We start from the raw sequence: 24,340 nt of genomic DNA on the forward strand, positions 1-24,340 counted from the left end.
TGTACTGGGCAGAAGTAGCTTTATGCAGAAAAGGGTGTGAAATTTCAGATTTCTAGAAATTCTAGAATTGGATATAAACTGCAAAAATTTCAAGAACAACAAATTCAACCTCTCAGAATACAAACTAGAAAATGTGAGGTGTTTCTTCCCCATTGTAAGACTTTTAGACCAACAGTTCTTCATCTATCCTAGGTCAGGGTAGCAAGATGCATGCCCATGTCTCCATTTCTTAACATGGACGTGGATTTTTGTTTGTTTGTTCTTTTGATTTTAGACGTTGTGGGGGATGTTCATTTTCCTCTTATTTCCCCTTCTCAGAATGTCTGTCCAATAACGTAAGAGCAAGAACTCAACAGATCTTGATATAAAAGTTTTGAAATAGTATTGTTTTTATGCAGGCATAGGAAAAAATAAAACCTCATGTAGAGGTCTGCTGTGTATTTTGTTTGGGAACGTGCATAGAGACATGCTTCAGTAAACTTACTGATTAATATCATGGGCTGCCCTCTTAATGGCTAGGAAGAGTTTTCATGTAGTTTTGCAATGAGGGAAAGAGTACCTCAGAAGCGATTGTGGAGGGCACTCATTTGTTAGAATGGTTATTTGTTTAGTTTCATGTGAGTATGGTACTTTTTAAGGTGTGGGTCTGTTCTGAAAAGCAATACCTTCTCACTACACATTTCTATACCACCACCACAGTCTGTCTTCTGTCATGTTTGTGGGCAGTTTTACAGTGAGAGATAGCTGGGAAAAGGAATTAGCAAATTTTGTGTAAAGGTCCCATCACAAGTATGGAGAGAGGAGAAAGCCGGAAATGCATATAAACATAGTGCTTCTATGTGCGTGAAATAAAATAAAGGCTGTTTTTAAAATCAAAGATCAATTTGTTCTCTCTTTTCTTCCCTGCTTTCTTTCCTTCGTTTCCACATATAGTCCTCTCCTCTGCATTCCTGTTTGTGTCTAGGAGCACGAAATATCATCTTCTTTTTTTCTCCTTTTTTGTCTTCTCTTCTTTCTCCTTATTTTTGTCTGACACCTATTTCCATTGGTTTTCTTCTCCCACTTTTGTATGTGTCAGTCCTTTCTTGTTTGCTTAGGTGTTCTTCCATTCTTGTTTAATCTAGCTGTAAATCCCAGGTTCCTTACAATATCCATCTTTCTCCCTAACTGCCTTTCCCTGCAATTTTATTATAGGTCACCATAAGCCTCCATCCTTCTAGTTCTCTCCTTAGACTTTACCTAATTTTTTTTTTATATTTATATATATATATATATGCGCATGTGTGTGTGTATACACACACATTGCTTCCTAGTAGCATTCATAGAACTGTGTGCATGCAGGACTGTAATTGTAACTATAGAAAATATGTAAATTTGGCTGTTCAGGTTCTGACCAGGAAGCAAGAAGTCAGTAAACACTGCATAGCTCAAATTAGGGTAGGGCAGAATCCTTATGTGCCTTTAGTTTTAATTATACTGTTGTATATATATGTGAAATATGCATCTCCTACCTTATTTTAAACTGTTAAGGGCATATATCTACATATGCTTGAGCTGTCATCTGTGCTTATAGAGATAGTTGCTCTGGAGTGTAGTGAGCATCAAAGAGCAACAAATTACCATGTGGGTTTAGAGACATCTCAACTCCAGTGATTCATGCAGATGTGGTTTATACTGATCAGGAGCATCTGGTCCTCAGTTGGTGTTCTCTTAATCTAAAAAGTTACATCAGCACAAGTAGGGGATAGGTCCTGTCTCTGTAAAAGATCCTTTTCTGTTTTTCATTAAAACAGCATATATTTCATATTTTCTTTGCAGGGCCAACAGGCATTCTTTCTTAGACATTATTAACTCCTGTCCCCTGCCGCTAAAGCAAATCTGAGCTTGTATATGAGGGAACTTTACAATTATGTTGTTATTGAGCCTAGAATCATTTTTGACTAATGCAGGCAGTTTTAAATAGATATGCAAGTGTGATTTAAAAACCTCAGCATACAGAGAACCCATCATTTCCACAGCAGTTTGATCTAGTGCTTAACTACCTACCAAGTTAAACATTTGTGCCTTATGTTTTTTAGTGTATTCTAATCAGATGTCATCAAAACAAAACCACCGGAGCTACTGATTTATACAGTTAACACTATGTAGGTAACTTAAAGATAAAAGTGTTGTTTTGGTCTTTAGTGCAGAAGCAAAGATTCTTTGATTAGTTGTAATACGTGAAAAATAAAAAATCCAATGAAACTTTTGAATCTAACATTGCAAAGTTGGTAAAAATGATCTCATGGTCATTTCATCAGATGTTGTCCACCAGAATTGCACAATATTTATATGATCGTATTTCTGGAAAGAACTGCAGTTTATAATAATGCCCAAAGACTACATGCTTGTTTTTCATAAGATTGTGAGTATCCAGTGTCATCATTCAGTGATTCTAATGATTTGACCTTTTTAAAATCTAATACTTTCTAACTATTTTTTCACTCTTCTTGCTGTATGTGCTAATCTCAAACCTATTCATAAACAAAGTGAAATGTAAATCCTGCTTTCTGAAATGACCACGCTTTGAAAGCTGGGGTTGTTTTTTAATTTCACTTGTTTTTTAATGTTCACTTTCATATTCTACATCTATATTACCAGTTTTGGGTTGTGTGTGTAGTTCACACAGAAATGCAACTTTAAGAGTACAGCTACTAGAACTATTTAGTTTAGGGACTTTTAGATTAGAGACTTCAGTTGCGATATTTAATTTTTTCATGTATGTAGCACATTTTATATACACACATACGCACAAATATAGAGTTTTTTGCAACAGCATTGTATTATGCACACACACACACGCACATGCAATTATCCTATTCTATCAGTGCTATAATATGTCAATATGACATCAGTGTCAGGCTTTGTTCTTTCAATTCTGTTTTTAGTATCAAAGCCATAGAGATGAATAACTCACTTCAATACATAATACTGCTTCATTTTAAATGGTGTAGTAGGACTAGGTAGGTAAAGAGCTGCATTTTCTTTCCTATCACCTTTAAAATATGTGCTTGCTTTCTAGCTAGTAGTGTTTGGTGCGTATTCTTCACTGCCTATCTAAATATACTTGGAAGTCACTAACTGCTATGGATTTCAAGTCAAATTCATTCCACTTGAAATCCATGTGGAAGTCGGTGAAACTTAATTCAGTGAAACGTTAACACAACCCTACATTCTTTATACTGAAGATATTATACACTAAACTCAAAAGATGAAGAAAAATACTCATTCCTCTGTTGGTTAGTGTTTACTTTTTCCACATACAGTGCTCGAAAGTTTTGCCTTTTAAATCAGTGTTAATGATTTACATTTTGAGTCTGATGATGTGAATCCCTCTGATGGACTGTATACACTGAAGATAGCGTAATGTGTATTAGATCAGTTGGGGTTTTTTGAATAGTATCTGATGTGGCTGTAAATGCACCTATAGCTACAGAATTTCAGATACGTTCCTCAAATCCCTTCTCCTGCTTGTGAAAACAAGGGGTAATCTGGAAAATTAGCCTGCCAATTCCACGTTCTTTATAGAAACTTTCAAAAGTCTCTTGTCACAGGGCATATAATCACTGCAAACATCTGAGTCAAATAGCCTAGTCAGACACTGCTTTATGCCCTGTTCATCACGTAGAACCCTTCCTCCAAAAAGGTTTCTCACTGTGCTAGATTCAATACATCCTGCTATTCCTGAGTTCAGCCAACTTTGTTGGAAAGATAAATTCGTGCTCTTCAGAGAATCTCGTGTGCAAAGCATATTACAGCATGTCCCTCAGCTTTGTAAGAACATGCAAGTCATGAGATCTCAGTGGAAGTTTCTTATCTTTGAATATTACTTTAAAGACTTTTTTTTTTCTTTTTAAGAGAAGAAGTAAGCAACTCCTTCCCACTTCTAGAGATCAGCTTCTCTAGGCAAATCATCTGTACCAGATAAGAGGAATAGCTAGACGACAGAATAACAGCACGCAATATTATCATTCCAAAGCTTGTTCTACTTGCAACTTGATGAAGCAATGTCTATGATGCTTGATGACCTCCGGTCATTTTAAGGGCTCTCTGTGGAAACTGCAAGGACTCAGTCGTAACAGAACTATTCTTGAACTGCCTTCTCCGTAAATTAGATGATGGATTCTGTAGTACCTACCAATGATAACTTTTGCTGCACACTGGGTGAAGAAATGATATCCAGTTATCGCCTTATAAAGAAAATAAGTCTAATTTACAGAGAATAGATCTTCTGCTTCAGTAAGCAGAAAGGCACTCACTTCATCCCTCCTCCTCTTAGAAATGATTTAGTATTACACTTAAGAATTCTATTAACTGTAAAAGCATTTCAGGTACTAGTAATGACTGCAGAGGACTATCATAAGCATTCTGACTACCTTGGAAAACTCCGTTGTAAACTCTTTTATGGACACCTTTCTGATACAATGGCAGCTTTATACAGTTTCCCTCTCATTCCAAAGTTAGAGAAATTAAGATCTTCCTTATCATGATAGTTCCATATAACAGATGATATTTCAGCAGTTTGATCCCTTGCATATGTCTGTTTCTGTCGTGATGTTTTTATCTATTCTTCGGTGTGCCGAGGCGTGATATCCAAGAAGCGTAAGATACTGGTTCCAGACATGCAGTGATTGAATATGATTGCTTAGCCATTGAGACCTCTGAAAATCATTGTTTTCAGCTGGTGGAAAAAAAAAAACAAAAAACTATTTGAGTAGAAAGCCTATTTCTACAAGCAGAAATGATCTTCAGTCAGACCAGCCCAGTATTTTCTAGATTCAATTGAAGATGATTCAGTATCATCAATTCTCGATGCACCTGAAGCAAGCTGAATTTGTATTTGTTCCATCTCATAACTGTGATAGCATATTACACTCCAATACAACCATATTCAGTCAGCTGCAATCAGGTATTAGTGAAATTTTTGAGGGCACACTGAACTGACCCATCTGCTATGTAGGATCCGAAGTGTCCTCCTGAAGCTTTAGTGTGTCTCCTTGAGCAGCTGTTGAACAAATCACTTAAAACAGTCTTTTTATGAGCAGCCAGTTCTCCAAGCCTTTGGGACATGGTTTCACTACCTATCTTTTCTCTGGATAAAGTATTTCTGAGACTGCATGTCTGAGTTTCATCTCAGTCAGTTGATTATCTTCTCTAAACTAGGTTCCATGCTGAAAGAGAGAAAGCTATGTTTGAGCATGTGTACAGCATGACTCTATTACCTGGGCAGAACACTCCAATCCTTCAGCCTCTTTAGATGCCATGAGTCTATCTCTGACACAGTGAAAGGCCAAATTACGTCATTATGTACATAATGCATTGGTACATATCAATTAGAGGGGAAACCTTTTAAATGAAAGGATACTTTTGTCATCTTCATCCAGCTGTAGACATGTAATAATGTCAGAGATGTATAATGTAGACTAAGCTATGGACTTGTTGCATATTTTGCTGATGCTATGGTGGCACATCTAGGAAAAGAAAATTAACAGAAAATTTAAAAGTCTCATCCTTGAGAAGGGATACGGCTTACCACCTGCATGGGAATTCACACTGGCATGCACCTAAAGGCTGACTTTTTTTTTTCTTGTTAAATGTTGTGAAAACACATAGTTCTCAGCTTCTCAGAGTTGTCATCACCGAGGGAGCTAGCTGTGAATAGTTGCAGCCATACTATCCTTATGTAGTCTTATATGGAAATACAAGGAAGACTAGGTTGTGTGCACAGCCCAGATGACCATTTGCACACAGATAGCATACATAAAATTACAGTAGGATGCACCATTACTGCACCTTACAGTACCATGATTGGTGCAGATTTTGTTAGTTTCCATAGAGTTGGAGGAGAGTCCTCTAGTTAATCATGGGAATTACGACATTTCTTGCACAATCATATGTATGTATATTTTTATAGTAATCTAATGTGCAGGGTAGGATTCATCTCACCTAAGTGATTGGAGCCTCTTGAAAGTGCTCTGGCAGTAAACTGCATTTTCTAACAGATTTTACTTTAGGGAGTCTTAAAAAAAAAAAAAAAATCTCAGTGAGAAGCAAGTCAGGTTAGTTAACATCCTTTTTTTCCTGGACTCCTAATATTTATACATTTTTGTAATATTCATATTTATACAGCTTGTCTGTAGCTGCTAGAGATCTTGAGAAATCTGAACTTTTAGGTCTTACAGCTGTATAACAACTCACTTAAGACGTGCCTGTATTGTCTGTGCTGAGGCAAAATGGGTACATCTTCACTGATGAAAAGATACACATACAAAGTTGTATTTCTAGAGCAGACAAGCTTTAATTATAAATACTGAGTGCTTTTACAATCTCTTGATTTTTTCCCTCCCTCCTCCTTCCCCTCCCCCCAAAGGTTAGGAATTTAGCTTATGTATGATAGACAGAATATGAACCTTTTTAGGGACAGGTGAACTGTAAAAAAATCGATTAATTTTATTTTATATAATCTCTTTCATCTGAACTTGAAACTATTCTGAAACATCTTTTTAGGCTTTTAACCAGACATCTGTACCAAAGAGAATTTAGGAGTTCACAAAAATGCCTGTAGGATTATTTTGTCACTTTTTTTATACAAGATGATCAGTTCATTGCTGCTTTGCCATTTTCTGATGCAAATGGATGTTATATGTAAATGTGTGATGATGTTGAAAGACAAAGCCATAGCTATAGTACAAAATTGTAAATTAAAAAAAAAAAGTGGAACCTTGATTTCGAGTGATTAGTGATGTTGTCACAACTTGTCATCAGATTTGTTAAGGATATTCTTGGAAACTCTCTTTTGCAGCTGTCTTTGCAATGTGACCAATTGACAGGAGAAACAAGAGCTAATGACCAAAGCTTGATGTTCTGGAGCTCCCAGATAGACAGGTTATTGAGAGGCAGATACTAAAAAATATTAACTTACTTTTATTTCAACTTGAAAGGCCCCGACATATTCCACAAAATAAAATTCCTGAAGTGGATAAAACTGTCAACTGAATAAATGTGGTGGTCCAGAGCATTCGGTGTTTCACAAATAATAGTACTGCGCTGCAGACAGCTTTGAGTGTTCATCTCATTGTCTCTGGTTTGGGCTCAAGTTTTTGTGGTCAGGAACACCACCAAAGAGTACTGTGAGACTCTAAAACGTCCAGGCCTCTTAATCGGATCTTCCCTCACTTTTTCCTGAAAGTGAACCATCCAAAAACACAGAAGGGGCTTTGAGTCTGGAAAGCTAAGTTTTAGAAGATAAACTAAAATAATGAATTTAAACTCTGAATTTTAAAAGAACAGAAGTGAAAGGGAATTGCAACAAACTTCCTTTTGCTAACTGTGTTCTGGAAAGTCAGGTACTTACTTTCAGGCTCACTCAAAGCCCGTCAACCTTTTGGTGATCTACTGTGTTAAAACAAACTCAGCATAGTCTTGTCTCTTTTGGGCCCCTAGATAATCATTTTCTTCCATACCGTTGAGGCTTAGCTGCACCCACGACCTTAGCAGCAGATTCCCGGTCCCTGTATTTCCTCAGGTTTTCTGCTGTGCCTCCTAGTGTGCAGGAGGAGGAGCAGGCGGGGTGGGCGGGCAGCGGCCCTTCAGCAGAGCATGCTTATTCATTGCCACAGATGGAGCAGGTTTTCCCCTTTTTCAGAGCACCTGACCCTATGTGCAGTGACCAGAAGAAGGCAAACAATTAGTCTCATTCTTTGGTGTCCAGCCACCATCTTTTTAAAGGAGCATAACTTACATTAATACATATCCGATTGTTTATTTAAGTGATTTACTTACTTAAGTAGTCAGCAGGGATCAAAGGAGTTGTCTTAATGCTCATGAGCCATGAGTTGTGAGTCAGTGAAATAATCTAGTCCTTACCTTTCATGTATATGCAGGAAAATCTTGGGTTGAGAGTTGTGTTGCAAGAATTTTTAGACTTGTAACTTATTCTTCAGCCCTGAGGTCACAGTTCTTACATAATGCTTTTTGTGTGTTCTGTCATGTTTATTCCAGTTTTTCAAGGTTTGCAGAAAAATTGCTGAATTTAACTTGTCTCTCTGTGTGGTTGGGGAGGTTGGGGTTTTTCGCTTTCATTAAATTCTGCAAATGCAACAGATTACAACAGGATTTGAGAAGGAAGACTGGTAAGAGTTGCTCATACAAGAGTCTGATATTTCCAGAAATACAGCAATTTTAAGAACTTCGTATATGAGCTGACTATCTTCACAGCAGGACACTGGCAAATCAAAAAGTAAACTAAATATATGAACGAGAAATTATTGAAATACAGGATGTGTAGAATTCTGTATCTAGAATTAAGAATTTATTCATAAAAGTGTGTTCAGCAATTTACTGTCAGGCACTGGCATCTTTGCAGACGCATACTGGATAAGGTGGTCATCTTTCCAGATGCTTACAGTGTGGTGGAAAATGTGAAGATGTGGCCTGTAGGTGTTTAGATAAGTCATCATGAACATTCTAGTAATGCACACAAGTGTCAGTGAACACTGACATCTGATTTTCAAAACAACTTGTTCCACAAGGAACTAATATGGGCTCGTTCACTATGGATTTGTGTTGCATTTCTTTATCCTCCCTTGCTGTGATTTCAGCTCTCCTCATGGACTTCCACCCTCCGCAGTACCTCCTGGTTCTCCATTATGTCTCCGTGTCATTTACTTCTTCCTCCTTTTACCCTGATCCCATATAAAAATCATCCCCATTTTCCTACTACCCGAAACAATCCACTGGCCAAAAGGCAGCAAGTGCTATAAGTGGGTCTGAGATAACCAGGCAAGCAGGTCAAACAGAACAAATAACGGAGTTCATGTTGCAGCATATTTTTTTTTCTCTCGAGCAGACACAGCAGTTCAGGTCTTTCACTCTTGCCTCCTTTATCTAGATGCTGATTTTCAGAAGAATTTGTGAGAGCATCGTTGCTTTCAACGATTTTTGTCTCTCTGGTAGATGTATGTGAAATTGGCCAACAGTTGAAAGTTGAAGAAAAGGGAAGTAGGGGTGTGAATGGTGAGGACACATGGACAGGTAAACCAAGTAGCTTCATTAAGTGTCCTTAGGAAAACAGTCTAAAATAAAACCAAACAAAGCATGATAAAAATGTGTTTTAATCTCTTTTCAGTTAAATTTTTTCTTACAATCAATCACACTATATATGGGCGCTGTTGAAATGTGTAAAGTTCATTCAGTGAATTTTCCTGTGAAAACTCTGGCTTTTTAAAGTTCCTGTTCCTGTTGTACTGGATGAAATGAAAGTTTCCTTTTCCAAAGTTCAGTTTACCATGAGTCTTTGCTGTATTGACTTTTTCTTTCTTTCTGTTTATTGCCCCACAGGAGCAGTTTCACAGGTGCTCGACAGCCTGGAGGAAATTCATGCACTTACAGATTGCAGCGAAAAAGACTTAGATTTTCTTCACAGTGTTTTCCAGGATCAGCATCTCCACACGCTACTGGATGTAAGTTTCCTGTGATAAGCAATTTGGATATGTTTCTGTATCTGTTGTTCCTTAGATATTTTGTTTTATTCCGCATAGCTTACATTTTCTTGTTTCATATGAAAATGATTTTAAGTATGGAATGCAACAATGAACTATTTGACACAAAAATTAATTTTAGCATATTACTGAATATTTTAGAAAATTACAATGTTATTTTAATCGTATGTAAGTAGTTAATGGCTTGGTTTGAATTAATAGCTGTGTTTTAAAATAATTTTTCAGAATAGACTTCTCTTGAAAAAGACTGGATTTTATTTTTTTATTTAAAATCTGAGTTGTATTTAAGTGCACAGATTCATTCTATTGGTTTTTTTAAGTAAGGTAATCTTAGACCAAATTTCCGGATATTTTTATAAGAACAACATATAAGAATACTTTTTTGTGTGTGAAACACCTGAATGCGCTGCTTTCTGTCCTATGCTTGAACACAGTAGGTAATAGGCTCACTCATTTAAATTGCTATTAACCTGTGGTTCATGAGAACCGTTAATCTATCAGACAGTATTATGTGTTCCACAAAAATGCATGCAAAAATTACAAAGCTGAAAGTTACAGATTAGTGTCTCCTGGTAGGCACAGTCAGGGTCTAGCTTCCATTTCTTCACTGTCTATCTGTAAGCATAGTTCACTGTCCTGCTACATGTGCAGATCAACTGTGATATCAGATGGTTCATGGATTTTTTTCTTCCAGAAAGCTGAAATGTCCTTATTTGCAAAGATCATTTTGAAAAACAAATAGTGTGGCATTTGAGCGAAAAATGCTTGTGTGCTACCTATCTTCCTGTGCTTCAAGGATTTTCTGTTTTCCACGTTGTCTGCTCTCCTGTCACATGCAGAAATTTTGTTTACATTTCTCAATAGTTGTTTAATCAAACAGGCCTAAGGAGCAAATATATTATGTGTTCTCCAAAATTATGTGATTTCAAGAAAATACACATACAGTTTTGAGGTAAAAGTATTTGCTGAACTTCAACTCTCTGCCACTTGGGTTACAACTTGGATCTTTAGCATCACTGCAAGCTCACACTCCATTCCTCACATTTAGTGCAAGAACCTCTTCTAAGGACAAATTCAAAAGCATATCATGCTTTTATTGACCTCTGTGTCTAGTATAGGGGTCTAAAATAAAGGTCAAAAAGTAACAGAAGATTTTCCCAACTTTGATTCTGGGGTATGTGGATATTTCACGTTGAAGATAAAGTACTACTTTTCAGGCAAGAAAAACTTCATCTGAAACAATCTACACATTCAATAGGAAAGCTATTAAGAGAAAAATCAGATGGTAGAGCTAAATCCACAGAGGCATAGGCTATGTCTACATTAGCAAGTAGTGCAGCACAACAATGGCAGACCTATAGAGCGAAGGAGGCTGACACTGGGAACTTAACATCTACACTTCTGGGTGTTTTGAAAGGTTTTACTTTAGGCAGTTTGTAGTCTAGTCCTATGGACTGAATAACGACTGGTGAGTGAACATTTCCTCATTTAGTGTTATTTGAAATTAAATGTGCTCTGGGAACACTACTGTGAAAACCAAAGAATGGTAGGTGGGAATAATCAGAAGATTCATTTAAAAAATGCACTCCTGAACCAAAATCAAAATGCTCGTGTGACCATATAGATGATGATCATTTTGATACTACAGCTTAAATTTAACAGCTTGGATCCCTCAGTGAGTATTATAATTTTAACAAGACGTCTGTGCTTTTTACACAGTGAAAGGCACCCGGAAATAGGATTCATTGCAGGTGTTGTGCTTATCAGGTAGATGATTATGGTAGTGGAAATTCTGAACAGTTTCAGAAAAATTGTTGAATCCTTTAGTTCCCACCTGCACCTTTGCATTGGTAAGATCCAAATATAAATGGTGCCTTATTTCTTTCAGTGTCCAAACTCTTTCTTTAAAGCATAATAGAAGACACACACATACTTCTTATGAACTGTTTAGTGGTTGGTTGAATAGTGGGCCACCTGGATTCTGCACATCCTTCAACTTTAAAGCATTCAAATCCACACATGCTTCCTTCCAGAGGAGTACCCAAATCACAAGGTTCTGAACTAGCCTGTGTGGGATTATAAGCCTTCAGGTACAGCTTTCCCACGACGTAACTAAACATACAAGAGTCAAGGAACCAGAGATAGTAAGCTAGCTGTTAAGCGATGAGGGCATTCCCTTGGCACAAGAGTCCACAGTTCTAATCTGTGTTCTCAATAACTGTTTGTGCATTTTACATTAAACAAGCATTGGATTACAATTATGAGGTGCTTAGGAAGAAGGAGTTAGGAGCTCATGACTTTCCTGAATTACATCTCCACCAGCTCATTTAGAAGTACCTTTTTATTTGTGTTAAAAATATGAACCTGTTTATCCAGTGTGAGTTCATTTAGTTTCTGTTGCAGACACTTAAAATGGTACATCTTTCTTTACTGTATGCAGCAGTGTAGAAAGGTGGTCAGATAATATGAGCAAGATACAAAAAGCTAGAGAGAAAAAGAATAATATAAGTGTAAGATAAGAACCTAAGCACTTGTATCACTTATGGAGAAATATTTCAGATATTTATTATTCATTATTAGGTGATCTTATAACTTCTTATTTTTTGAGAAACTAGGTGGCCTTAGTTTAAATATTTCACTGGATAGTATGCCTTCTCATGTCTTCTAGACATTAAATCATCCTTCTGCAATGTTTTCACTCTTATCTGTGTACTTTTTCAGTACGTCTGTTCATAGTATTTCAGTAATGATCTAATATTTCTGTAATGATCTGCTGTAGACTTTTAAACACAAAAAAACTGCAATGAATTCATATATTTTTACCATGCTTTTTAAAAGCCATGGTCATTCTCTTAGAGACAGAGATTCATTTAAATGCACACTATAGCAACGTATTTGTGCAAACAAAACAATGTGAAAAAGCAATTTTGTTCTATTGTGCTATGTTGAAGGGGGGAATGATAGAATCTTCCCAAAGATATTCTGATTACAATAATACAAAATAGAATTTTAAAAGATTTCAATGTTACAAAATATGTATTTGAAAGTACTGGAGCAAGTTATAGGCAGTATTATTTAAAAAGGTAAGTTTTTCATTTCGTAACCTGGATGAGGCACTTTGGTTTCTGTGGCTCTATCAATACTGTGCGGTTTTTTCTCAGAACCCTGAAAAAATCATCTCTTGTGCTTGAGTGAAGTTCTGCCAGGGGAACTGTTTGTTCTTCTCACAGTATTTGGGGTTAATGAGGCCACCAGAACAAGTTACCTGTGAAGTACTGTATTCCACTAAGTAAGAATTTTGTAATGTGTCATGAAGTTGTGGCTGTCAGATTGCGTTAAAAACTGCTGTTCCTTTTTCTTGGCCTTTTTCCACAGTTAAATTTGTTCTCATGTTCCTACTCTTTCTCAGGAGTCATTCTTATTTTTAGATTAGGCACATGATAGATGATTCCTGCTGCTGAAATACTTTCTTTTGCTTCTGAACTGAAAAGCAAAAAAAAGGAGAACTGTCTTTATGCTAGAACTGCAAGTTACCTACTTGTGGGGGTGTTTTTCCAGATAATATAGATCACAAACTAGAAGATTCTTTCTTTCTCGGTAATTTATTAACTTAGGCGTTAGGAGGTGTCATCTCTGAAGGCTGTAGAAAGCAGGGTTCCTATCATTCCATTGATTGTTTTTAATTGATTCATTTCTGTATGTCTATTTAGATAGCTATCTTAAGACTCTCTTCCACCTTCCTCAGGTGCCAAAGCTGTTCAAAAGAACATTTCTTGAAATGCTGATGTTTGTTAGGATTTAATAGCACAATCCTTACACCTGAAACACTTTTGCAGTAATGGTAGCGCCTTTGTTAAGTTTACCTGTTTCTTCAATTAGTATATTTATTTACTCTTAAGTGATCAGCATCCAGTCATATTTTTTCCTTGATATTTAAGGTTTTTTACATTATTTCTACTACAATCATTGTTCTAAGTTAAAAGTATAGCTGTTTATATAGTTGAGTTATAAAGAGAAATCCTGTGCGCTAGTACGATATGACGTAAAGAGAAACATTAATATGGAGAGTGGAAAATCAACTTTTTTGTTGGTTACTTAAATAACTGAAAACCCATTGATGTTTTTCCTGTGTAAATTAAGATACTATATTCAGAAGAACAAACATACCATATTTATAAGTTTTTCTGGAAATTCCATAGTAGCTTAGTGATAGGACCTTTTCCTATAAGAGTGGTCCCTAACTTGCTGGCCCCAAAGCAATAATAGTAAGCAAGAAGTGTACTCTGGGCAGCACTGATTGTCTGGCCTCCATTTCAAATTTTTAATTTTCTGTGAGTACAAAGATTATATTGACAAGGAATGATTTGGTTAATACTCACTTGTTTATATTTTACTCTTGAGTAATTTTTTTTTTTTACTTCACCACTATTTGTTTGTAATAAGAATATTAATTTTTTATGTGGGGAAAAAGATGCCAACAGCTTACATAGTAATTTATATTCACTCTGGATCCAAACCTGCAATATACCAGCATATCCTTGTGTGAGCTTATTGCACAGTTTCATGTATGATTTTTAATAATTTTACAGAATGCCTTTTTTTGTGTTGAGTGGTTTTTGCTTTACAGAAGTTCCATGATTCATTATTAAAAATTCAGTTTGGTTTACCAGGGAGAGTAAAGAAAAGGGCCTTCTAAAAACATTTAGAAATATTCAATACCTAAAAAAAATATTATTATTGTTTAATAATTGATATTTCTTGTAAAGGAAAGCTTGGGGTTGGACAACAGACATTTTTGTCCAGTATTGTTTCTCACTTCTTTCAGAAACTTGATCAAAATTTGGGTGAATCCGGCAGGATGTGCCTGCATGTGACTCAGATATTCCTGGTTTTGTTTCTGTATAAAAATTTATAGATTGTTTCATTCTGGTATCCAATTTAGATCATAAAGAATGTAATAAAGTATAGGATATAAGTAATTTCATGGAAAAGCAGACTTAGATTTACGCTGTGAAAAACTTTACCACCACTAATAGCTTGTTAGAAGCCTTATCAAATGCTTTGATTAAGACTTTTTTATTGACTTTCAAGAAAGAGATCCTGGGAGGCATTGCTGTCTTCTGTAAGCAGAACTGATACAGAAGTAAGAAATAAATGAGGAGATTACTCGCTGTGGAGGCATTGGTGTTTGGTTATTTTCTGTATCATGAGAAAAGATTTAATGATTATTTGTTTTAAAAAGTATACTGGGCTTCAAGGCTGTGCTTAATGGGGATGATCTTAACAGTTGTGTTTCATCTCTATCAATACATCAAAAGAAGCCACGTTTGCTAAAAAGTAAAAACAGAAGCAGCTATGCTACACAGCTGCCTACATTGAAGGAAACAAGGGAAATCTTTCTCTTGTTGAGTCAAGTAGTTTGGTCACCTCTTTGGGGATGGTTTCTGTGAGTGATTCTGAATGCAGATGTCATTCAATTTACAAGGGAAATTTTCACTCAGTAGGAGAACAATATTGGCTTTTGTGTGACTGGGGCCTCTCTATGCTGCTAGCTTTGTGTCTGTCTAAACTGAGTCAGATAGCTCTCTAGGCAGATATGTTTTGGCTGTTTGTTTAAGAAGTTTGTTACGTTATTTTCATAGCTGGAATCTTTAAGGTAAGTGTCATTATTTCTGTAATGATATCTGCAATAGAAGCATTATGAACTTGGAAGAAATTTTGTTTTATTTTACCTTTTGTCAGTACAATACATTACACACATGCAGTTTTACCTAAATGAGATTAAATAATTTTTGAGTAGATATATCTGTCATATCTGTGTGTGTAGTCACATCTTCCTTTCAGAGATTAATTTATATTCATAGTGCATATACTTAAAGCATACTGGTTTTTGAAGAGAATGTTGCTTCTATGTCTGTTATCCTTTGCGGCTAATGGTAATGTTTCAAAGGAACATGCATACGTACACACTCTGGAGTTCCCTTAATATTTATTTTAAACTCAGTCATCCAAACGAATTTGGTCCTGAAATCCAGACTTTTAAGGAAACATATTTTCTCCTTTGCTAAGAAGAATGTTGTTGGAACCTCGGTTTAGTCTCATAGACATGGTTGGCTAAAACTTTTTACTGGTTTCATTTGGTTTTGTTCTGTTTACTCTATCAATGTTAGATGTTGGCAGGGTAAATCTGAATGGCTTTTACAAAAGCATCAGTTATTCAACAGTGTCCAGCCGTGATTCATACTGTAATTCTGTATTTGAAAATGTTTTAATATGTCATACGACACAGAAAGGGACAACAAGAACAACTGTCTATAAAAAGTTTTAACGTTTTCATTAATTGCCTTATTCTTCTATGTTTTGATCTGAATAGGAATGGTTGTTTTTTTTTCCATAAAGATCAGTGTGGTTCAAGTTGTCTGGATCAACACTTGTCCTTACTTTCTTGAATACTGATTATGCTAAAACTAATAAATGAAGCATGTTGCAGTGAAGCATGAACACATTTCTTTTGCAAATAATAATGAGAAAGTGTGCATGTACTAGATGTCTTGCTAACCTCCCCCAGAAAGTGTTATGTTTATGCAAAATAAACCTTTCTCATTTTTAAATCCCCTTGTTTTCCTATTTGTAATTATCCTTTAATTGATACATTTTTAAGACAAAAGCAAGCAGAAACTATTTGTTTTAAAAAAATAAAGAAAAAAGGAACTCTCTTGGCAAGAAAGCACCTAGCTATTTGGGGAACTGGCTTTTATCCCAGTCCAGCAGAGGCAGCATGCTCAGCCCCAGGGAGTGGGAGGGACTGGCTCTCACACCGCAATGGAAGCGCCTTTCCCGAGTAGTGTAAGGGGAGCATTGACCAAACCTTAGAGAGGACTTTGAAGATTTCCTTCAGCAGGTGGACTGGATCGTCGTCATCACCACTGTATGCTTTTTCTCTAAAAGGTAACTTATCTGAAAAAGGCCATATCTGAAAGAAAACTAAAAAGCAGAGACTGTTGTAGAACGTCTTCTGGGTTGTTTCGTAACCATTCTCTAAAATACCTTCCATTTTCAACTTCTCTCCTATCTTTGAATTTTACTTCCTTTTCTCCTAGGATGTTTAGACCACTGTGCTAGTCAGCATCATCACATTGTTTTCTGGTTCTCCCTGTTTCTCAGTCTTAAAAATTTATATAGGTTTTGCTGATATTTAGACCTCAGAGCAGGAGCCATTTTTTGTTCCTTTTTTATAATCTCCACTGTAATACTGGTTTATGTCAGGGTTTGTTAAACATAAGAGTAATAAAAATAAGAGCTAACAGTAATATTTATGTTGATTAAGATTCATTTTTGAGAAATATATGCATCCACCACCTTCCAAGAATGCAAAATTCTGGGGCAAGTCACATGACTGTGATAGTTGTTTTGTGACCTTTAACCTGTTTTTTTTTTCCCCCAACTGATGTTTGTCATTCTTAATATTTACAAGCATAATACTGATGTGGTAAATCATCAAGTGAAATTCAGCTTAATAAAATACCTATTTTAATGAGAATAGCACTATTTAGCCTATTCCACTTGGCGTAATGTCATCTTCCCTGTGTCAGTAGTGTAACATTGTGAGTGTGTGTGTCTGTGTGCCAACATATCTTATTATAAAAGCATAGGCATTTTTAGCACATAGAAACCAAGAATGCCTTTTATTTCAGTGTATTTTGTAGTATTGGGTCCTGATCTGGCAAAGAACCATAAAATTGTGTTCCTGGCACTTGTAGAACATTTAATTGACTTCACTTGGTACTGTTTTGAGGTATAATCATTTTCATATTTGACTTCATACACTTTCTTTACGTTTTTTAATGTTGAATGTAATTCAAGTTAGCTTCAGTACTTTTTTTTTTCTTTTAATTATCATGAGGGCTACCTGCTTTTATTTTAATAAGACTTGAGATTCTCAGATGATCTTACTTCTGCAGGAGCTTGGGACTTGCATACTCTGATATTTGATAAAAATAAAGAAATGCTGCAGTGCCTGAGATACAGTTCATAAGTATTAAACATTTCCAGTTTGTTGGTGCTGGGAGTTTCCTTCAGAATGGAATTTCAGTCTACACATAGTTTACATTAAAATACCCAAAGGCAGCATAGTAACATCCTAGGAGAATATACTCTTGTCTTCAAAGTCAGTCAGGCCTCACTGCATCCTACTTCCAGTTACCCAAGTAGCTGGCTGGTACAAGTTGACTGTTCTGGGTACTGCAGAGCTCATTGCAGTGTATTTTCATTTTCAATATATCATTAGGTAAAGTTTACCTGAGTAGGGAGAAACAAAAAATGGTTGTAACTCCCACGTCAGTACCTCCTGGCACAAGATGTGTTCCTTGTCACAGAACAGGCAAGAAGCTGTGTCCTTTGCAGGCCCTCTGGAATCATCGTGGCTTTATCCAGTTTTGTTTGGCTTCTCTGTCTGGAATGAAGCCAGTGGTCATTTGCGTCCTTTTGTTTGAGAAGGTGAGCCAACCCTGAAGAGTTTAATTCAACTCACAGACTAGGGGTTGAAGCCTGTTTAGCCTTAGCCTGAGTCTGTAGTTAATGCAGTAGGTCATATTCAGGGGGGTGGGCAGGAGGGAGACAACAAGGCTTCTTCTGCAGGTGTATCAGGGCATGTTCCATGTAAACTAAGCTCTTTTATACCCTTCCCTGTATTGAGAGATTGAGGGGTTTTTGGCTTATGTTTACTTTTATCTGATTAACTGCTGGATGTCATCTTAAGAAGGCAGTGTGCCTTGGTTTCTGTTCCTAAGATCAGCTTTAATTCAGATTTCTGATTCAGCAACATAATTAAGTGACTGCATAGCTTTACTGAAACATTGGGATTGTCTGTGGCCTTGAGGTTGCAAATATGTTAAAGTACCTGGTTAAATCATAATACAAGTCTCAAAAACAAAGAAAAACTTAAAACAGAAAATGATTTAGGGTTAATACTCTCATTTTTTGGCTATCAGGTTCCAATGCTTTTTTCAAGAAAACAGGTAACACATGAACTCACAGAAACAGGATGGAAGGGGCCTCCGTTAATATTTTGCTACTATGTTACTAAAAGTTACAGCAAAGGAAATTTCCTTCTCACTGTATCCCATCCCAATGTTTCATTGACTTTTTAATTAAAAAATTTTCTCCAGCACTTCCAGCATCTTTGCTGCATGTTAAGCAAATTTCTTCTTGTTTTGTTATCAGTGAACATGAAGAGCAACTGATCGTTGATGTTTTTGCAAAAGGAAAACTGTCAATGTTTTGATTTTTTTTTCATCCCTTCGGGTTTTTTTGTTACGTCAGAGAAATGCAGTTCCTTCAGATAATCCTTATAATCATGTTTTCTAAATTTCCCTGTGCTTATTGCTCACCACTTGGATGTCTCAAGTTTGTTGATATCTATTTTAAAGGATAATGCTCAAAAGCAAACAATAATGTAGCAGGGGCATTATGTAATGCTTCTGAAAACTGCATAATTATCACCCATGACTTTCAAAACACTAGTCCTGGTACATCCCAGAATAAGGGCAAGGGTATGTTTTCAGTTTTGTTTTTTTCATTTGGACCATAAAATTTCATTGTTGTGTTGATTTTTTTCAGATGGCTATGGTGTTGGTGCTGTTGTGTGCATAGCAGTAACTTTGCCTTATCCTAATTTTAGTTCTTTCTTCTTTCCAACAGAAGTTAAAACACTGACAATGAAAACAAAGAAACCTCTGGGATATGGAATAGGAGTGGAGTTGATACAAAAATAACAATAAAAAATGGCCAGAGGGATTGGTGGCAAGGAGTCCCTGAAATAGAAAGAGATTAGATGGCGTACAGGAGATACCTGGTGGTGTAAAGTAGAGGGACGAAAGATACTCTGAATGTCTGCAGTGAGCTCAGGGCAGCAGGAATTGAAGAGTTTCCACCCCCTTGGAGGAGATGAGAAACCTCTTAGTCTACTCAAATCTAAATGTTTTTTGTTTTGGCACTATCATTTAAAGTGTTTTGTGTATTTAGTTAACATTATTCAATCCATGCTTTGCTTACCACGCTTTTCAATTTGAAATAACGTATGTTTGCCCATATATATCGTGTCTGATGTAGGATTTTGCTAAACTGCACCCTTTTCCTCTTTGATGAGCTATGTGCATGCGCTGTCTGGCATAGCTTTTAACTTCTGCTGTCAGTTAATGAGAATTGCTGCTTTCACGGCCAATAGAATCACATAATGTAAATTATTTTTATATGAACATTAAGTTGAATTTTTCTTAAAATCTGAGGCTAATTACTAGATTAGAGTCCTAATTTATTGTATCTGTAAGTTAATCTTCATGATAAAACATATAGTGAAATGTGCTGAGAGACTAGTCCAATAATGTTAGTCCTTTCCCTAGCTCTTTATCTCTCAAGTGTGAAATCTTTGGATTTACATAATAAGCACACAGCACATGGTGGCTTCTGCTAAGAAGGAATAAGTCCCCCTGTAGAGCTAAAATTTGTTAATAGCTAATCTTTGCTGAATATAAAATGATATCACTTTGCACAGAAATAGGACATTCAAGTCAGATATTACTGGACATCTTGGCACCTGGTCATGTGGTCTGAGCCAGTGTAAGCGTAAGCATGTCTTTGAAGCTGCTATTATCAGATATCTATATATCAGCTTAAAAAAATAGGTCAAAGGTGAACAAATGGAAAAAAATTGGTGTCCTATGAAGACTGTAAAAGGCAATGTGCCATGTAATATACATGTAATATTTCCTTTATCGTTGCACAGACTAAAATTGCTACTTGTCTGGAATGCTAGCAGTATAAGAATGACAATTAAAAAATAGATGCACCTACATACGCAAGCATAGTGGGCTTAGTGTACGGAGCTGTCTTGGTTTGTATAGTTTCGGTTTCAGGTTGAATTTTGTGCAATTTCCCTACAGTTTATGCCTGCTGCAGTTCTGCTCCAGGATTGTTACCTCTTGACTGGATTTACAGCTAGGTACATTATCTGTTTTTTCTTTTGATCAGAAAGTTTAGATGCAGCAGATATCACAACATTTAGGTACACAGAAAAATGGAGAAGCTTTTTCAATGCTCCATACCTTAACTTTTGAGTTCCCTTGGATTTCCTGGGAGCTAGTCTTAGCACACAGCTCCATGTTGCAGCCTCTTTAGTCTAGTCTTTTGGAGTGTTTTAGAAAGATGCTCTTTCAGGAAATGTTATATTTGTTTGTCTGTGCCTTCTGACCTGGAGACATTCTAGTTTTATTCCCTGTTTGTCTCAAATCTGTAGTATGGTTGAGCAACAATCACAGTTAGCTCCTCTCTCGCCCCTCCCATCTTAAGTACTGTCAAAATGGATAAAGTGATGTGTTCCTGCTGAATTTGCAGTGTAAATAGTAAAATAAATTATGCTAAAGTAAGATTAAACTTTGTGCCTGTAAGGTTTTATGTAAAATGTCAAAAAGAAATAAAAAAGTTCCATATTGTGCAGTATAGCATGATTGAATAGCTTACTATGGTGATCTTTCTCTTTTGTTTTAGTAGTTGGACGCATCCAGGTGCTAAAGGGTGACTTAATTAAATGGTTACCTGATGTTTTTTGTCACTCTTAATACTATTTTTGGAACTGCTCTGCAGAAACAGTATTGAGACTTTTCCAGAGCTAAACAAAAGTTAGGGCTGAGAAAAAGCATTTGGACCACTATTTTATTTTGACTGATTTGTCCAGTTATACTTCCAAGTCATCGTAGGGTTGCTGCACTGAACTATCTCATCATCCAGGGTCATTTCCTGTGGTCTGAATAAATGGAAACAAAAGCTGCTTTTGTCTGAATTGATCACTGGGTTGGTGGATGAAGAACACTACTGATAAAAGTAATATAAAAGGCAGTAGCAAAAAAGTGGAGAGACAATGAAAAATTGAGTGAAGAAGAGGCTGTCAGGAAAAGAAGGGGAAAAGGTTCGTGAGGAAAAATGTCAAGGGGGAAAATCAAAAATTAAAATATCTGATTTGAATGGCTTTAAATTCAGCTGTAATAATTTTTAGGTTTCTTGGCAATGGCATCCGCTCCATTGTTCATTCAACCAGATTTGTTCAGCTAAACTAACTGTATGCTCTAGTGTTTCTGTGACAGATTACTTTAGATTTTATTAGAAAAAGACTTACTGAGTACTTAAAATCTTGTAACTTCATAAAGTATGGAAGTAAAAAATTGCATAAGCAAGCTTCCTCTTCAACCTTGACGTGGATCTTACACCCCATAGCAAGACATTTGAGGGAGTTAGACATGCATGTGGTGTTAATACAAAATTGGATGTCAGTGTAAGATTTAGATGATAAAATACTGCATGGTAATGTAATGCCACTTAGCATCTTTGCCTGTGGCCAACACTGGCAAAGGGCCATATGCTTTCCTTCAAACTGCTCATGTAATCAAATTGCTACCAATAGATAGACCCTGCGAATGCAATGAGGAGGGTTTCTTTCTTTATTCCTTTTTAACCATTGGGCAGGTTATACAGGGCAATGCATATACATTCCTTTCGGTCTGCACTTTTTAGGGGTTAGAGGATGTGTTTTCCATTCAAAAGGAAATCTATGATAATTTCAGAATTCCACCGTAATAGGACTGTTACCACACCTGTCATCATCTGTCTTTTATGCTATATTCATCCTCGGTAGAAAAGAACCTTCATAGTCTGGACTTCACTAAGACACTCTTCTGGCAGCTCAGTAGGACCACATCTGGCAGGCAGCGGTTGTTGTCATGTCTGGCTCACGGAAGGGTCAAGGATTGTATTTTAGCAGTTCTTGAAGTAGATCAGTTAATCTATTTCCTCCTCCTCCAAATGGTAAGGCATTATCCACTAATAAGCATGTAGTATCCTCTGCACACTTCAGAAATGTGGTTATTAACAACCTGCTAACAGCTATTAAAAAACTTCCAGTTGGGATTTAGCCTCATTGTTATGTCAAGTCTGCATGGTCAGAATTTCAGTTTTTGTGTATCTAACTAAGCAAAATTTGTCACTTTTATTCTCCATGGAAGACAGTGTTTGCCAGATGTGTGCAGTGGGAATGAAACTAAATGCAGAAGAAAAACATTTTGCTCAGTTTGCTTGAGTAGTTCTCCCTCCTCCCTCACCTAAACAGTTATCAAGTTATTGATTTAAAATAAAACAAGCAAAAAAGCCCAAATATGGGATGGTGCCTTAAAAGGGAAGCCATTTAGAGTAGATGTTGAAATTCCGTAGAGTTGACTGAGTTTACATGGCACCATTCTTTTTTAACAGTTGTTTTAGAAAAGGAATAAGCAAAATCTGTTTTAATGTTAACTTCCAAGACAGGTAGCAACAAGTGTAGTTCTGTTCTAAAAGTAACAAATTAAGAATATGTGAGAATACAAGTGACTTTTAGAACCAAATTGCCTACATTTTGCAGCTCGAAGTTCCTGTTAACAAAGTAAAAGAATGTGTACATTTCAGTTCCATTACATAAACAATCATGAATAAAGTGAAACTGCAGGATTCTGTTTGCTACTAGTAGATTTTTTCTTGAATTGAAGACAATTTGTGTTGCATGAATGTAGAAGAAGTTGAGTATTTCTAATTAGCATAACCTCTGTGAGGGTTACCGAAAGTGTGAGTGCCTGAAGTAGCAAGCTTCAATGACAGCAGCTCTCAGTTCTGTGCTATGACACACACGGAAGCAAACATTTGTCTGTTCAGACAGAATTTGTGTAGCACTTCAAACTACCTTGTGCTGTGAGTACATGTTGGGAAACCTTTGTTTTAGTTAATAAACTACTACTTAAAACCTTTATACTGGAGTAGTTTTCTTGGCTAGTTAATTGCACAGCATTTCACTGTATGGGGAACTTGAATATAAAGGTTGATCATACTCCTATACTGATACCTGTATTGCAGAGAAAAAAGTTCAGAGCTGTGGAGAGTTGTAATGTGTAGAGTCTTAAATATGGTTTAGACTTCCGTACAGGATGAGACAGTAATATGCACTGTAGATTTATGCTGGGAGATGAATGGTAGTTCTCTGATGCTAAAAGCTAATAGTCAACTTCAAGCACAGTGCTCAACTGTGAGAAGCAGAGGGTTTAAAAGAACAAACTGCCTTTAAACACAAGTTAGAGCCCCGGCTGACCATGACCTTCATTATCTAGTGTGTTTGCCAATAAGATTTGTTACCTTCAGAGAAGCATTTCCGTGAGGGTGTAGAACCACAAGGAAACAAGCAGGCATCGAAGGTTAGAACATTTTGCATGGAAAAAGAGATGGTGAAACTGAAGTGGGAGAGGAAAGAACAAGGGGATTTATCAGTCATCTAGCTGGCTCTTAAATTGGCTTCCTTGATTATATTGCTGGTGAATATTGCTTCATTCAGTAAGTTGCAGGTTTCTTTCAGCTTTTGGCTCGTGAAGCTTTTGCAGTCAGTGGAGTATCACTCTAAGGATTTGTGAAAGGTAACAAAGATTAACAAACATCAGAGTTGCAAATTATTGTATTGCTTAGAAAGCCAAAGTCAAATATTTAAGGATGTAAATTTTTAATAATTATTTCTAGATATTTCAATTTGGGGATTTAATATTTGAGGTTGGCAGCCCAGTATATGTCTGTTTGAACTATAACTAAATCCTCCCTGATGTGTATTTTTGTTGCTAGATCATGTTTATTTATACTCTCGCAGTTCGGTAGCTCTTGTTTTGAGTATAAAGAAGTTTCTCCTTTGTTTCACAGAAACTCCCAGATTCCGGAGAGATAAAACAGTTACTGATTTTACTGTG

At 36.4% G+C, this 24,340-nt stretch overlaps 1 protein-coding gene across 4 annotated transcripts in view; it reads left to right on the forward strand.

Moving 5' to 3' along the window:
• CASK (calcium/calmodulin dependent serine protein kinase) overlaps positions 1-24,340 on the forward strand; it is a 224,317-nt gene that overhangs the window by 150,347 nt on the left and 49,630 nt on the right. For all 4 annotated transcript variants that reach the window (XM_064497420.1, XM_064497432.1, XM_064497428.1 and 1 more), the window contains exon 11: positions 9,379-9,500. In XM_064497420.1, coding sequence (XP_064353490.1) covers positions 9,379-9,500 — 122 coding nt within the window. The remainder of the gene's footprint in view (positions 1-9,378; positions 9,501-24,340) is intronic.

The sequence above is a fragment of the Dromaius novaehollandiae genome, chromosome 1 (assembly GCF_036370855.1).
Source record: "Dromaius novaehollandiae isolate bDroNov1 chromosome 1, bDroNov1.hap1, whole genome shotgun sequence".
Taxonomy (NCBI): domain Eukaryota; kingdom Metazoa; phylum Chordata; class Aves; order Casuariiformes; family Dromaiidae; genus Dromaius; species Dromaius novaehollandiae.